Here is a 17,680-nt window from a genome sequence, read left to right as displayed (position 1 = left end):
GCACTACGGAAGTCAAATGTGCGCTTCTTTGTCCTCGTGACACTCGAAATATTCACGTCTGACTGGATGTTTCAGTGAAAAGTCGCAATTAAAATTACTTTAAATATACAGAGTGGGACACGTAAACGGGTACACTTACGTATCACCGCTATTTACAGATATACAGGACAAAGTTAAAATTTTCGAAAAAATGAAGAGGAAGATTTCTTCGATATTATTTTTCTTTTTTATATTTTAAGGTTATTAATGTTTTTCCAACTGATATGGTATATTTTTTTCTATATTAAAATGAAAGAATTTTTTAGAATTCTCATCAAATTGAAAGGTTGTAAAAATTTCGTCATACATTTATATTAAATAATTCATCTTCTTCACCGAAAAATTTCTTCAACAAAATCCAAATTCTTCTCGGAGGAATTTCTAACCTAACCTACAAATACGAAAAGTCCAAAAAATTCGACTTTACATCGAATGCTTCGTCTTCTCTATCCGAGGACTTCCTCGACAAAATATGAATTCCTCTTTGTAGAATTTCCAACCTAACCTAAAAATATTACCTTCCATCGACCCAAATAATAAAAATTCTTAAAAATTTACTTTAAATAGACAAATCCACAAAACATCAACACAAATTTATATTCAACGCTTCTCTTTGTAGAATTTCTAACCTAACCTAAAAATACGTACCTTCCATCGACCCAAATAATAAAAATTCTTAAAAATTTACTTTAAATGGAAAAATCCATAAAATTTCTACACAAATTTATATTGAATACTTCGTCTTCTCTATCCGAGGATTCCCCCGACAAAATATGAATTCCTTTCTAAGGAATTTCTAACGTAACCTGAAAATACGTAACAAATTTATTTTGAATGCTTCATCTTCTCTATCGAAGAACTTCCTCGGCAAGGAACTTCCAGAATCAACAATCTGAGTCAACGAATTCCTCTCTGAGGAAGAAAATAGCAAGAGGTTTGTGGGTCGAGGTCCACAAAAATGCGAAAATCCGATAGTATATCGGAAGCTGCTCGTAAAACGGAAACGTTAGAGGCGTTTCACTCGCAAATGCATGAATTTCACGGAACAACGGCGAAGAAGAGAGCAAAAAGAAGAAAAAAACAAAAAATAGCCACTGATTTCTGTGTCGAGAAAGCGCAAAAATGGCGAAACGATCGACTCCCCCTTGACTGTAAAACTGCTTCAGAATCGATGATTTATCGAGCATGAACGACGCTACGCTCCTTCTGTCTCTTTCAATCCGCGTGTCCTTAATCGACGAGACGAATTTACTATGGCGAGACGACGAAAATTCGTCCGTTGGAACAATAGGAAGCTCTTCTTTCCGTGTAATCGCGCTTCAACCTCGAGCAATTTGCGATTAGAAACGCGACTGTGAAACTGGTGAATGTTTTCCGACTACTTTCGATGGGTATTCCACGATTTTAAGATGTTTTAATCGAGGCTCTTCTTTCCGTGTAATCGCGCTTCAACCTCGAGCAATTTGCGATTAGAAACGCGACTGTAAAACTGGTGAATGTTTTCCGACTACTTTCGATGGGTATTCCACGATTTTAAGATGTTTTAATGTAGTACGATTGTTGAAGAAGATTTATGGTGAAAATTGCACGACACGTTAATTTACATGATTTTAAGTAGAATTCCTTTCTTAAAAAGTGAATTGAATGTAAAAGAAATTAATTTCTACAGTTTTGAATTGTCGAAGAGAAAGAAGAATAGATTTTCACGTGATTTTTGGTCAAAATTGCAGGTCACATTAATTCATGTGATTTTAAATATCACTTGTTGCTCAAAAAGTCAACCAAATGTGGAAGAAATAAGAAGAAACGTGTGTCTAAGGTTCAAAATTGCTGATAAATTATAAATAAATAGAATAAATCTGTGCGCTATTATACTGAAACAACGGATGAATTTTTAACCACCTTCTTTACGTGAAATTCTAATTGAAAATAGAGTAATCGTCTGATAGAAAATTTGAAGAAAATTCTATAATTCGAAACTGTTGAAGAAAAACACATGCATCGATTAAAATTGCTAATAAGTAAAGAATACGCTAAATTTACCAAAAAATTTCTACTATAAAGCAAAGGAAAATCAAAATTTTCTTCGCTATTTTTAATAAAAATTCACCGTCGAAGGAAGCGAAGCAAGAAATTTTTCGTAAAATTCTTCATCGAAGTTTCGTCCAAATGGCAACAGCGAAGCTCTCACGACGAACAAGAAGCTCGAAAGCAAGTGTCAGTGTCAGGAAACCGGTTCCCAGGATCGTTGGATAACAAAACACCATTTTGCCTTGAATACTAGCGGAAGAGAATCGTTGAAGAATTGTTCATTGAGGTGTCCGAAAAATTGAGAACGGCGCCAGTGTGGACGGCTGACACTCCGAATCATAACCAGAAAAACCACCGTGCAAAGTAGCCGTTGATTGTCCACGCTGCTGGCAATTAGTGCGTGACGGATCCTGGCTTCCTCGCGATGGAAACTGGAAGCGCAGTTTCGTTCTTCGAAATCCTTCGAAACTGAATTCGAAGCTGGAATGGATGCTTCGAAAGCTCCAATGGTCAAGTTGAAGCACCTATAGCGAAGAAAATTACGCTGAAAATTGAGAAAAATTCCATTGAAATCGGGAAAACTCCGGAAATATTTTTAACTACAGATTAGACAAATTTCGAGAGATCTGCTTAACAATTATCGTATACACGGTATTACTAAATGGACTGAGAATGTGACTCAGAAAATTCGAACAGATTATCAAGAGCTTTCGTTAATATAAAGAGTTACATTTTAGAGTTCGAAAAATTTCTTAGAACAGAATAAACGCAGAATTTGTCAGAAAAGATTTAATTACGTTACCAGAAAAATCGAAGTGCAGTAGTTAGAATAAAATATCAGAAATAATACAATATTCCAATCGCAAATTTTACACAATTGCACTCCTGTTCGTAATTACTAGGACACTTACCGAACAGCAAGCAAACTTAAATAATCATTGAAACATTATTAAGATCGTAAAAAGAATTATTCTGTCCGAAATCTCATAGTATAACTACGACACTAACTTCAGCGACGAAATGCAAATTCAACCATTCGACTGTGGATGTTTATGCAGTTATAACACTTCCGCTAATACTCGATCAAACTAATCAAAACTAGCTCTTATCGAAGGCTTTCCGTTAATACCAGTATTAACTAGTTAATTCTAGACCTAACCAAAATGTGTTTAACAACTCTAACGATAGTTTCAGTTACAAAGATTTCCCTTATTTTCGCAGAGACGTCGTTTTCACAAGCACAATCTTTGTCCCAGTTATTTTTATCTCACAGCGGATATAATTAATCCTAGAATTAACTAGTCACAGCTGTAGCATTACCGAAAGAGCTTCGTATTGACCAGTAAGATCGTGCAATCTTTCCAGAAAGAAAACTCGATGAAATCAGCAGGGCACGATTATCGAACCTTCAAATCTTCCCCCACTACTGTCCACTAACCAGCGTGCTCCACGTTTCGAAAAACATCAGTCATCGTCGGAAACGCAACTCACGTGAAGATAAACCGACGAGAAAAAAGGAAGAAAAAAATGGACGAAGAGAGAAAGAAAAAAATAGAAAACAAGAGTATCGCTGCAGGAGATGAAGATCTGTGTCAATCTGCTCGCCGAATCCTCGCGCTGATCTCAGCTGACAATTATCATCGTGCAAAGAACGAAGAAATAGGAGGAGCGGAGGAAGAATGGTGGATGCGGGTCCGTTCTCCAGGTGACCAAGTGTGCGGAGAATGGACAGCGTGTTACAAGCACGTGGTAACGAGTGAGAAGCAAAATGGACCAGGTCCCCAGGAAGTGGGGACCTGGATTAAAAGCAAACGAGGGCAACGTCTCGGCGACAGAGCCATCTCAGACCTTGAAGAGTGGAGGACGACGTTACAAGCCGTGCTTCGTCGAGCTGACTTTTCTTTACTTCGTGGTTTTTCCTAACGGGTCCCTGGCCGCCCTTGGACGACAGAGCTGATCCTACAGTAGGTGGTTGGTGCAATCGAAAGTCGGCGCCAGGCCGAGGGAACCAGTCGGACAAGGATCTACCGAGACGGTCAGTGTCGCGATGTGTCTCGCTATTTGTTTCTTTTCCTCATTTCTTCCGTTTTCACGCTGTTCGAGAGGGGTACCGAGGGCGTTGTTCGGGGTTGAATTTGAGATTTGAGCGACGGAGATTTTCTTAAACAGTAGAGCAGTTTGTTCTTCACAGTTAATTCTTTTTTTTGGAAATGTTTTCCAACGCTTTTTTCAGGTTAAAATAGGTGTGATTTTGGTAGTAGGTGTTTTTTGAACTATAGAGTAGTTTGCTTCAGATGATTCGTTCTTTTTTCGGGAGTACTTTTCAACGGTTTCTCTTTTAGTAGTGGATATGTTTTAAACGGTAGAGTAATTTAATTTTTTGGGAGGAAATCCTTTCCGTGCTTTGTTGATTTTAGTAATGGATGTTTTTTGAATGATAGTTTGTTTTGGACGATTAATTCTCTTTCATGATTCTTTCTAATGCTTTTCCGAGGGTACAAAGTAGTATTTAATTAAGTGTTGAATTTGAATGATAGATGTTTCTCGAAAGTTACGGCAGTTCATTTTAAATAATTAATTCTTTCCCATAATCTTTTTATATTGCTTTTTTTAATTCCCTTACAAAAAAATCTCAATGCACTCTTTTTTTGAACATTCTGCACACCAAATCTTCAGACCACCCTATCCAACGAAATACGAGCAAGATTTTTCAAATTACTCTTAAAAAAAGAGAAAAAAAGACATGTAATATTGTACACCTAAAACCAACGCTAACAGAAGTATCCTAAAATATCCTTGAAGAATAACAAGCAAACCACTCAAAAAGCCACTCTTTCTGGAACGCTTACTACAATCACAAGAAAGAAAGAAAGCATTGTTCTCCTAGAAACAACCGAATTAGTAGGTGAAAAAAGGCACATCGAAAGTGCAAGCACGTGCAACTTTCCTCCTGTTCCCTTTCAGATGGCGGCAAGGGGAATAATCGTCCTGCTCCTAGCGACCTTGACCCTGAAAGATGGCCAGTGTAGCACTAGGTACTTCGTGAAGATGAGGACGAACGCCTCCGAGCTGTTCAAAACGAAGGGAGATCATTCGAGGGTACTTGTCGCGCCGATCGCGGCCACCCACAGTCCATTGTATGATGAAACAAAGGCTGCCTTTCAGGACGATGGCCAGAGGATGATCAAGGACTATCCGAGGAACGTGGACGAGCCTAAGAACGCGTTCGAGACCTCCACCTTCAATCCAGACGTGCTGAACAAATTTCTGGAAGAGTACGCCAGCAAAATTAAGAGCAGCACGGAGAAGTATCAGAGGTATCCGTTTAGGATCGTCAAACCTAACGAAGCTCTGGCACTCGAAGTGGACGAGCAGACTACTCAGGCCAGCAGCACGAATTACGAACAGGTTACGAAGTACGAAGAGGACACTAATAACTCGACTCAATCCACCGTGGATGGGGTAAGGTTTGATACTCAAGTATTTAATAAGAATTTTTTTTATCGAGAGATTTTAACGAGTGCTTTCGATAAATATGGTTTTATTATTTGGTTAATAATAAATAGTTTTGATTATATTTTTATTTTTTGTTATTTTCAATTATTTTACTGTTTTTAATCATTTTTTTCTTGGTATTCTAACCCTTTATCTTCACTTATTTTACTGTTTTCTATCATTTTTTTCTTCGTATTTTAACCCTTTGTCTGCTGGACACTCAAGTCTGAAAAGCTGAGTGCAGTTGAAGTATAGAATTAATATAATTAATTGCCTTTGGGTACTACAGCAAGATTTATATTCTATTTTTAAAATGAATAATATGTGAACATAAAATGTAAATATAAAAACGCTGATATTATTGTTTGATAAATTATCGTTGACCAACTATAGACACTGATAGCAGTGAAAGGGTTAATTATTAACTGAAGTAGACCAGTCGATTTTTGGTACTGTAATAGACACATTTCTTTCCATTTTTTTATTATTCTTCAATTAATGACTACAGATAACTAGCAATTGTTTGTACTAAATATTCAGTACTTGATTTCACTACTTTATTTACATTTGTTTAATTTTGATAAGATGTAACATTTTTTAAAACCGTGAATCATTAATACAATTAAACTTATAAAGTAATAGTGACATTTCACTCAAAGTACTGCTTATTTTTTTATTGCTTTATCATTACTTTGCTTTCAGTTAAGTGAAACTTCGAACGACACCCTGAAGAGGAACAAATACTATGGAGCAAATTCATACGAAGACAGGAATGGCTGGGTCACATTAGAGGCAATTCCATGGTCCAAGAGCAAAATTTCCAAGTGGCAGGCGACGCCAAGTACGCAACGACCATGGCCGGAAGTGAAACCTTGGGACAATAAGCCAGGCATAGGGAAACCTTGGGCCTCAGACTATTCCGTGAGGCCAATCTACGAGAACAATAAACCATGGTAAACACACTTCCAATTTTACACTTTCTCTTCTTTTCAATTGTGAACAGTCTAACTAGATTAAAGCCTAATCTCCAATTTTAAAATAGAATTTCCTTAGAAACTCTGCACCCAAGAATTTCAATTTGAACGTTCTTCGATAAAAATTAAATTCGTTTATCTACAATACCAATTCTTAATGCATTTTTGAAAGTGAAAAATGTGCATTCTTTTTTTAGTTATAAATACACCTCTAATTTTGCAGTTTCTCTTCTTTTGAATTGCGAATAGTCTAACTAAAAATTAAAGCTTAATCTAAAATTTTTAAATAAAATTTCCTGAGAAACTCTGCTCACAACAATCTAATTAAAGAACTTTCTTCGATAAAAATTAAATTCATCCTATTCCAGGATTAAATAAAATCCTAATTACAAGCAAAGTTTCCACTTTGATGAAATAATTTTTATTCTCATGTCAGGTATGAGAAGCCAAAGCCAACTTGGCCAGAAACCAGCAACGAAAAGCCTTGGCAAAAGCCAACAACACGGCCCTCCTTTTATTCAGAGAAGCCTGAGGAATCTCAGGCTCAAAAATGGCCTCCAGAGAGGCCATCTTGGAACAAGTACTCAGATCGACCCAATAGCGACATAATCACAGACAATCGTCCAGCTAATTTTCCAAATAACTGGAACAGACCTCAGCCAACGAAACCAAGCTATCAGTTCCTGGACAAGTACCCTGAGAAAAATCAAGCCGAAGAAAATAACGATTGGCATGATTTTCCAACGAGATTCGACGATCGTTTACGACCTTCTACCGAGAGGCCAGGATTTTCACAATACCAGTACGTGAACAATCATCCTCAGAGCTATCCTGGAAACGGAGATGGTCAGTGGGTACTATTATCTACGAATAGAGGATACTCGAAGTCCAGACAGAGATCTATGAAGACAGAGCCAGTAGAGAACGCTACAAAAAGTGTGGCTGTACGTGGGGAAGAGCCTGATCCAGCGATCGCTGTGATGACGTCCAAGAGACAGGTTAGGCTAGATGATCAAAGAAGTTGTTAGTGTATTTTTAGAAAATTTTTCAACAACCTTTCTTCTTTGGAATTCTCATTTTTCGCGTATTTTTAGAAACTCTCTCAGAATTAACAAATTCGTAGGAAGGAATATTTTGAAATTTGTAGAATTTTTTAATAACACGTACGTGTGTTTAGAAACATTTCAAGTAGGATTGACGAGGATGTGAAGGAATTTCTAACGACTCCTAGTATACCTTTTACAACTTTTTAAATATATTTTTAGAACGAATTCGTAGAAAGGAATGTATTGAATTAGAAGAATTTTTTAAAAACACATATCTCTAGTTTTTTATTATAAAGTTATATAATTGAAGTCACATGACAATCTCACTTTTGCACTATGCTTCTCGTCTCGTAACACGTTTGTTAAAAAGCCAGGCTTATACAATTGAAAGGACGATGATTACACGGATCATCTGTTTGTCACCAACTGAGTAATCCTTTAAATTCAAACGCTGTACACGAAAGCTTGTTCCATTAACCAACAAAGAAAAGACTGATCCTATTAATTAAAACGAGAAAATACTTTTAAATGTATCGAAAGGAATTATCTTGCAAAACAATTGTTCCAAGTATAGTATTGGCAGTCGCTTGATGAAATATCGTTTACCTAGGTCAGGTTGACGGTGTTACCGTCGATAAACGGCACGAATACGACGACGTCGCATGGAGGACTCTTAGAAGTGGAGAAGACATTCAAAAGCGTGGATCAGAGTCGAAAAGAGTACGAAATGGAGAAGCATACACTACCTACGATCCTGAAAAAGAGACCAATCAGAAACACATTGGGAAATCAGGCATCTAGCTCTGCTGTCCTGGCTGCTGTTGGTGCAGGTCAGTAATTTATTCTTTACTCGTTCGTTTAATTATTTCTCGGAGTAGAAATTGAAATATTGTACTTGTAGGAAGTAGAATTGATATAGAAATGTGTTTAGAATTTATTACTTCTTTTTCCTTTATTAACTGCTTAAGTACGACATATCAAATTATGACATTTAGCACTGACACATCAGTTTAGCACATCAGTGTATCACAATGTTGTTTACTAGAATTTTTTACTTGAAATACCAAATGGAGTAGGATATTTTCAAAGACGTCAAAGAGGTTGTTGAAGACAACTCAGATGATTTGTTTTTAGTTTAGAATTTAGAATTTTTTTCTACATTGTTGACACATAAAGTTTCGAACTTTTCAATGGAAATTAAAAGAGCGTTCAAAATTGAGTATATAAATATTAAGACATAATAGGTCTAAAGTGTGAATTCACTCTAACAGTGAAAAAGTAAATTAACTGTAAGTGGATTACGTTCTTTTGTCAGAGATTTTTTCTCAGTATCTGAGGTTAATTTTGTAACATAAATTGTGGAAGAATTAATTTGCTGTGCAATTTAATTAGGAAAAAAATTAACTAACAAACTAATAACTATGGAGATGGAAAAGTGACGTTAAAAATTCAGGAAGCGAGTGATTTTGGAGTAAATCTACTGCTCCACAGGAATATTACCGGCAACAATGGCGATGATGATACCCATGATTCTTGGCCGTCGCAAGAGGGACTTGATGGCTTCCGGTTTGAGACTGCTCGATCACCGCGATGATTCAGTAACGAATATTCACCGTCTCGCGATAGAAAGTCGAGCTCGTGGAAGAAGGCAAAGATAGAGAAACTAATCTCTGATCATTTGGAGAAATGAAAAAAGAAAGGATAGAGAGAATTTAGAAAAAGAACGAAGAGGCTTCTGACAAGAAAAAAAAAAACAAATTATCACAAATTAACAAGCTAGAATTTCAAAAAGAAGCTAATGGTGTACAGGATATTTTAACAGAGTTTTAAGTACCTACTTTAAGTGTTTCTACTTCTTTTTTTTTTATTCATAGTCCATAATTTACGATTTGTATATCTAATAATTAGCTGTAATTTTTCATCGATAGAGGAACGTGTTGTTCCATAAAGAGAAGATAGATGATGTTTCATAAATTTCATTATATACACAGGATACGCAATGTAGACATGCATCTTATTTATTATTTATTTATTTATTTATACGTTTATTTATACATAATATACTTTACATTTTTCGTCGTTCGCTTAAATACTTAACGAAAAGCATAAGTACCAACGAAAGATATGATCGAAGAGCGTAATAAGTCGTGTCGAAAATAAAAAATAGAAAAATAGAACTTTTCGCCGGAAATTTTTCAAAACCTTTCACCTTCTCTCGTTTCTCCCTCTTGAGCGTTTCTGAGGTTTCGAAAAATCATTCTCAGAACGCGTTTGTCTTTTTATCAAAAGTGCATTCCATGCGAGAAATCCTATTCCTCGACAGATTTATCTTTAAAGCTTGTCGTTCGCATTCCTCTTCAGAAACAATCCTTCCTTCAACCTTGGCCCAAATTCTGTTAACGATTTATGCAAAACTATGGGTTAATAAATAGAAAATCCGAAATGTCAAAATCAACTTGCAGGGATTAACAATTGCAGAAAATAAAAATTATGAAGATGTATATATGTAGTTTGAAAATAAAATGGAGAAAAAAAATACTTTTCTACTGTACGAGGGTATTATGCTAACAAAAGTGGGGCGAGTCTTCCGGCCGAAGCAGCTAAAATATCTTCATCATTTTGAAGTTGAAAAGAAGAAGCATTTGTTTCTAAAGATTTTAGAATTTTCGAAACAAGAGATATTACATCTTTTTATGCTTCTCCACAAATTATAGCCTAATTTTATAGAAACACCAAAGAAATAAAACCAATTTTAAAAATATCTCGCTTCCATCCTCTAGAATGAAATATTTCTTCCCCCCAAAGAAATGACAGAAACTTTCACTCTCCAAAAACAAACATCTCTTCCCCCACGAAAAAATATTTCAAAATCACACCCAACGAAATGGAAAAGATATTTCAAGCTCCGCCGTAAAATCAACCGTTCCGATAGATGGCCCTGAAACAGACGAAATCTCTGTAAAATCCCGAAAATCCTCGAAGACCGTCATAACGCAAAGGAATTTCCGTTTTCGAAACGCGGCACCCTCGAGGAGAATAATCACTCGAGTCCATTGTGTGCTCAGCCTCTCTCGAGGCCTCCCCTCACTCCTCCCCGTTGATCCTCTTCTGCACGTGGCCAAGGTATCTGGCGAAACCTTCGCTGGCGTGTTTAAGTAGCGTCAGACCGAGCCTGAACTTGATCTCGGCGATCTTCTTCACGAAACTGAAGAGATTGAAACCATTCTGCTCGGTTGGTTTCTTCGTGGTCAGATCGATCCATTCTACTGAGCTCTGCTCGGTTGTCTTCGAACTGGTTGTCGTGTTTCCTTCAGGATCTTCTTCGGTCGAACCTGAAGAGGAAGGCGAAGACTCTATGGTCTCCTTCGTTGTTGAGGAAACCGTAGAGGTGTCTGCACTGCTAGCCGTACTTGTCTCCAACGTGTGACCTTTCATAGTGGATTCCTTTAATCTGGTCTTTTCTTCTTCTTTTTCTTTTCTTCTTTTAACTTCGAACTCCTCTTCGTGGTTACCCCTGATCTTTTTCTTATTCACGTTATCGTAGCCTTCTTCGGGTATAGCAGAGTCAATAATATTCAGGATTTCGTTACTTAGGTCCTCCTCCTTTTCTTCCTCTTCCAGTTCTCTTTTAGAAGGAATGACTTGGATCACAGAGTCCCTCTTTCTTCTGGAGTGATGTGTATTTGCTGTAAGAAGCTCTACCAGGCCTGGAGAGGATCTTTTAGTCTTCAGAGATCTTGGTCCGTGCTCCACAGCAACTGCTGTTGGCGTAATCTCCACTTCTTCATAAGTCTCTTCAGGTCTGGCTGTTTGAACTTGACCATAGTTCTGAACAGATCCCACTGGGAAGTTGAAATTTTGATTTATGTCATGATCGAACTGTATCTGAGCACTCTCTGTGGGCTCATATCCGTTTGCTAAGTTTCCTGAAGTAGACACAGCTGGAAGCTTCTCCTGATAAGGTGGATAGTCCTTAGGGACACTTCCAACAACGAATTGCCTGTTAGCTGAGCCAGGAACTGCTTGTCCAACAACATACTCAGAGTGCTTAGGCCTGTCATAGTAATTAGGAGTGCTTGAAGTATCAGAATATCTGTAATCAGTGTTCCTATACTTCAACACAGACGCTGTGTTTTCTGGTCTGTACATTGGAGAGGATGAAGGGTACCTCTGATCATTTTTCTTGGTAGTCTGAGGTTCATAAGCCCCGTCATAATGCTGGTACTTATAGTAATTGTTGTCGTAGTCCTTTGAACCAGGATACTTGTTCTCGTCAATGGTCATACCTTGAAGAACTTTCGAGAGAACCTCCTCTTCACTCTGACCATAGTTTCCTCCATATTCGTCGAAATTATACTTGTACTTAGGCTCAACCTCGTAGTTTCTTCTTGTCACAGTTCCTCCAAATGGATAGAGGAAATAAGAAGCCAAACCTAGACCTAAACCTACCAGAGACATCACTCCAAAGCTAGGCATCACTTCTCGACTGAGAAAATTGTATATCTGCATACTGATTGGAGTATTAGCTGGCTTCTTCTTAGTTTTAGTCCAATTAGTAGCCACTTTGGTCTCAGGTACTATTTTTGACTCTTGTATTCCATTCTCAGCCATTGCTTCATCTGCCAATAAGTCATTTTCTGTGGGAGCGGGCGTTGTTGGTGAAATTGTCGTTGTGCTGGTAGAAATGGCCGGTTTTCTTCTTCTTCCCTTGTTCTTCTTCCTCTTGGAATTGTGTCTGGGTCTCTTGGTGGTTGAAGTAGTCGTTGAAGCTTGTGTTGTACTAGTAGAAGAAGACTCTGTGTCTACGTTAATTTTTGTTAATTCAGGATTGAAGTCAAACTTCATTAAGTCTATCCTAGTATTATCAAGAGTCTCTGCTTCCTTTTCAGCTTCAACTTTCTTCGTTTCCTCCTTCTCTACTTTCTCAGCCTTCAATACAGGTGCGTGCACTTTGATTTGGTCTACTTCAATCTTGGTTGTATCTTCTATGGGCTTCTTTAGCTGCACCTTGAGGACATTGTTCACTTTTGTTCCAATTGGTTTAGGCTTAACAGACACCTCTGTAACTTCGTTACTAATTGTGGCAGGTTTCGAAATTGTCGTGGGTTCCAAACTGCTCGTAGAAGATACAGAAGTCTGTGTAGTTGCCTTCTGAGTGTCCATTAAAATCGAAGCTTTAATCTTCGTGACAAACATAGGCTTCTCAGTGCTTTCTATTTTGTTCTTCGGTATCGTGATCATTTGAACAGGTCTGAAAGTGACTTTCTCTATCTTAGCAGTAGATATATTCTCATGCTTGACTATATCAGGCTTAACCGTAGTCCTTCTGACAGGAGATTTCAGTCTGTTCTGCTGATTAGGCCTGGAAGTCTTTGATAACGATGGCTTGTTCAGCACAGTAGTCTTCATGGTAGCTATCTTAGGTTTAGGAGTTGTTCGAACAACCTGAATCTTCTTGATAGTACTTGCAGTGACTTCTCTACTCTCCAAATTACTCGTAGTAGTCTGTGAAGCTTTCAGAGTGGTATTCTGAGGAGCATCAACCTTCTCTGTGCTCTGTGTCTTCTCTGGCTTAAATTCTGTGGTCTTCTTCGTGGTCACGAAGACAGTCTTCTTCGACGTAGAAGGCTCATCCGTGACTAGAGTCGTAGAAACTGGTATGGTTGCTTTTTCTATCACTCTTTCAGTAGTTTCAATTCTCTCCATCAAGGTCGTTGGCTTCACAGTCATCTTCACTTCAGCTTCTACAGGTAATTTCGTCTTCTTCTCATTTTCCAGAGTCTTCACAGTGGTTGACGGCGGATTCAGAAGGATCCACGTGGAAATTCCTCCAGTGGTTGTTGGATGATTCTTATAAGCAGTCATCAGACGAGTCGAGCTCATCTCTCTTTCTAGTTCCTCTTCGGTAATGGCCATTGCTTGGCCTGGATGACTCGCCTCGAAGTAGCTGAATTTCGAGTTAACTGGTCTGCCAAACCCGGTGCCGACTGAGTGGCCATTATTAGCAGCCGTCTCCTTGATCGGAGTTGCCTCATTTCGTTCGATTGGCTTCTGGTTCACGTTGGACTTCTTGATCACGTTGTCGAGTATCTTAGACGGCTCTTCAGGGTTGCTCACGTTCAACAGCTGAGTGGCCACTGTCCTTAACGATTGATCGATGTGCTGCAGGTCCTTCAAATGGCGTTGCGTCTCGTTTGGCTGAGCGCTGAAACGAAATTGCCGGGTTACGTTAGTTTCCAGTCGTGTGAGTCTGGTGCAATGTGGGTTTTAAATGAATTGGATTAGAAGTTGGAGCAGAGTGAGCAATTTATGGCTGTTCCTTACCTTTGTATGTCTGTCAAGCATTGGAAAATTGATTAATTTAGTAAATTGTCAATTTTGTTTACTTGGAACAAAATCTTTTTCAATTATATTTTTAATTGAATTGAACGGGATCTTTTTTTTTCTTAGGATGATTAGGAGTAGAGGAGAAACTACGTTCTACCATTGATAGAAATGATATATTGAAATGGAAAGAAAACTGCAAATTTATCCGTTCGAATGGTTTATTTTAGTTACAATTCACTGGCACAAACGCTAGGTTTGTCAAACAATGCCCTAGGTTGTCTAGAAGAAGTATGTCATACTACATCTGTATAAGTACATCCGTAATACTGTTCTGTGTGTCAATACGCTATCGTCGTAATCGTTGATACTTACTTATTAGTATATTTTAAAACTACCATTGGCGAGGTTAATTTTTCTATTTTCTATAGGCTACGTACTAAAACCCTTGCCCTTCAAATGATTCGTAAATAAAATTCTCCCTAGACGTCCTAAAGTATTAAATATTAAATTATTCTGTTTAAAAAATTAACAAACTCACGTACAAGTTGATTCAATAATTCATTCGCAATTATTGAGTCATCCTGTACATACTATCATACTATATTCACAACCACGTGACTTTATCACTGGTATGTCTGGCTCCTACCTAAATTTCCCAAACTCTTCCACCTGTACCGATCCACGAATCCCCAGACCATCGAAAAATTTTCCAAAATCCAACCTTCACATTGTCAAAAAGAGATACAAGAACCTAAACCTGAAGATCTACGATCTTTCATCTCTTCCTCTTCTTCCTCTTGCTTTTCCATTCGTTCACCCTGCCATATTTCTCCATAGATTGTCTCACTACTTCTTCAAGGTTGCTCCAGAAGTTGTCTGAGCCGCCATTGTTGGCTCTACTGAAGCCGAACGAACTAGGGAATAACCAGGGGTAAATGAAAGTCACTATACCTAACAATCCAGCTGCCAGAGCAGTGAAAGGGGCAGCTGCCAGGCTGAAGAAGCCATAATGCAAAGGATTCACGAATGTGAAGTAGGTGAACACTGAACTTATAGAATCCATAATGCCACTTGGTGACAAATCAAAGTCGTCGTCGTCGTCGTCGTCGACTGGACGACTTGGAGGAGTGGATCCAGCAACCAGATCACTTGGAGAAGAAGAGGAATCCCCTGAAGAGCCGGAAACAGGTGAAGCTGGCCCATTAGCTGGCCTATCCAACGAATTCGTACCTGAAGAATCACTTGACTGGCCAGTTTCTGAGGCACTTAATCCTGAAGTGCCTGAGCCATCTTCTGAGGAAGCGACATCTTCAACTCCTGACAAAGGAGCCTCTACAGGAGGAGTTGCTTCAGCTCCTGAACTTGAAATACTAATCTGAGTGTCCTGGATTACTTGTACGTTTGAAACGTCGCTTTGCTGCAGAGCTTCAGTCTGAGGATCTTTTTGAGGATCGTAATAGCCATTCTGAGGCCACTGTGAGGACCCTGAAGAAGGTAGTTGATAGATAGGTAGAGATTGATAATTGGAACCTGAGTCTATCTGGCCACCAGAGACATATTTGTCTACTTCTTCATATGTCTGATAATTTTGAGAATCAGCCTGGTCAATTGCTGGAGATGGAGTGGATTTCAAAATGTTGGTGTTGAACACATGGGAATTAATGATGATGTTCAAGTCTGTGCAACCTTGTTTGCTCTGAATGGTGTTATTAATCCTCGTATAGGAGTTTATTAAAATGGTAGGACAACTCTGATCATAAGTGACCACAGGTGTCTGAGGCACCTGTTCATCAGGAACTTTGTTGTTCTCCTCATAAGAAGTGAAGCCTATGTGAAGATTAGGACCTGGTTTAGACGTTGTCGAAGAAGAAGAAGAAGGGAACAAATGTTGAAGAAGCAACGAAGGAGGATAGGCACCAGGTCCTGAAGAGGTAAAAGAAGATGAAGGACCTGAAGAAGACCCTAAAGGAGCAGAGATAATTGGTCTGATAAGACCTGGAGGTAACTTTGAGCCAACAATCGTTCTGTTAGGCTTCTTTAGGTCTGCATTTATCAAATGAACTACAGTATTCTGGGAAACCTGTGTCTGAGGGTTGTACACTTGAAGATTCTGAGTCTTGTTCCTCTGAGGAACGTGTCCCAACCAGTTTGGAACTTTTTCTGTTGTATAACTTGAAGAATGAAGAGGATAAATGAATCCAGGCTTTAGACCTTGAAGATTGCTTGGCTTAAGTGGTCGGTTTGGTTCGAGATTTTGATAAACTGGATCAAAAGCCACACTGATGGGGCCACTAACATGATCACTCTCTACAATATGGCTGCCATTGGTCATGAAAGCAGGAATCTTCAACCAGTGAATTATTTCCTGAAGACTGGGACTAGAAATAGGTACGTGATAATTGAAGGTGGAGTTTTTGAATGGAACTGGCTTCTGAATAGCCCCTTCAGGCTTCAGATCCTCTATAGAAGTATATTTATCATAATTCTGGAAATCTTCAGCATTTTGAATGGCTCCGTTGGGCCAGTTCTTCAGGTTCATATCTGGTTTGGAAGAATTGTTTTTATTTGCCTGAATTTTACTCAAATTCACCTTATTTTGATTCTTTTTGTTCGAGTTTGTTTGAGAACCTTGAGGACGACGAATTTTGGTCCTGTTAGGGTTCTTCGAGCTCGAATGACTATTAGAGTGACTCTTTTGAGGAGAAATCGATACAATGCCATGGTCCATGCTATTTTTATTTTCTAGAGACAATTCAGAGGCAATTTGCTCGTGACTTAGCATACCAGTGATCTTCTTGACGGCCGCGACGTGATCGAACGGAGTCGTGGACTCGACCTTCGCGGGATCATTCTCGAAACTCAACGAAAAATCCTCCTTCTGATCCGAAAATTTCGAATTCTGAGTCAAGGTCGACCGTGAATTATTCATTAAAATCCAGCTCGTCCTTCTGGACGCGTTGTCGCTTGAATAATCTTCCAAAGGAGTATTTTTCGTGGAATTGATTTCACTCGTTGGCCTCTTCAAGTATGAAATTCTCGAATTCAAAAGTGGAACACGCGTGTAACTAGAATGAAATTTCTGATCTGATTTTTTCGAAGAAGAGTTCGTCAAATTTCTATCTTTAAACGTTGGAATTATAGAATGACTACGAAACACGTTTCTAAACCTAGTTATGTTTGGACGTTTTTGAAATTTCTCTGAATTGTCGTTGAAATTATTTGAAATTTGTGAGCTGGTATTTTCTATCGTTTTTTCGATTAATTTGACTGAATTTTTTGATTCAGATCTCGAAGAGTCTGTTGGTCTTTTCGGTTTCGTGACACTTACCTCGTCGAGACGTTCGACAAAAGGATCGATACTACCGCGGTAATAGTTAGTGTACGGTATACTACTACTTCCGGAATTCCACGTGTACCTGCTATCTTCTCGAACGCTATGCACGCCGCTCGACGTTCTCCATTGCCCGGGGTTCGCTTTCGATGGCTGTGCTTGTGTCGATTCTTCTGAAAATTCAATAGAATTAATTTTAAAATATCGTCAAATAAATAATTCTTGCTAATATGTATTTTAAAATATGCAAAATTGAAATGTGCATATTTAAAAAGTTACAAAATAGTAATCATTAGAGTGAGTCATAAATTCTGGTCCAAAATCTACAATTTAACAATTTGTAAAAATTCATTTACTTTTTCTAATTAAATAATTGTTAATTCATTTTTTTCCGACAATTCAAGAAAATTTAATTCGAAATATCGCCAAACAAATAA

At 38.2% G+C, this 17,680-nt stretch overlaps 2 protein-coding genes across 2 annotated transcripts in view; one reads left to right on the top strand and one right to left on the bottom strand.

Moving 5' to 3' along the window:
• The first annotated feature begins 5,034 nt into the window (after positions 1-5,034).
• Positions 5,035-9,243, top strand: LOC108577126. The gene is made up of 5 exons (XM_017940227.1): positions 5,035-5,532; positions 6,268-6,518; positions 6,976-7,537; positions 8,196-8,415; positions 9,077-9,243. Exons 1-5 carry the CDS (start codon positions 5,035-5,037, stop codon positions 9,241-9,243), a joined length of 1,698 nt encoding a protein of 565 aa, XP_017795716.1.
• A 1,426-nt stretch (positions 9,244-10,669) lies between these two features.
• LOC108577150 overlaps positions 10,670-17,680 on the bottom strand; it is an 8,843-nt gene continuing 1,832 nt past the window's right edge. Inside the window, exons 2-3 of the mRNA XM_017940257.1 lie at positions 17,329-17,416; positions 10,670-13,790 (exon numbers count right to left, since the gene is read on the bottom strand). Coding sequence (XP_017795746.1) covers positions 10,670-13,790; positions 17,329-17,416 — 3,209 coding nt within the window. The remainder of the gene's footprint in view (positions 13,791-17,328; positions 17,417-17,680) is intronic.

The sequence above is a fragment of the Habropoda laboriosa genome, unplaced genomic scaffold, assembly GCF_001263275.1.
Source record: "Habropoda laboriosa isolate 0110345459 unplaced genomic scaffold, ASM126327v1 scaffold598, whole genome shotgun sequence".
Taxonomy (NCBI): Eukaryota; Metazoa; Arthropoda; class Insecta; order Hymenoptera; family Apidae; genus Habropoda; species Habropoda laboriosa.
The sequence above is the reverse complement of the archived record's forward strand: the minus strand, read 5'-3'. Positions and strand labels throughout refer to the sequence as shown.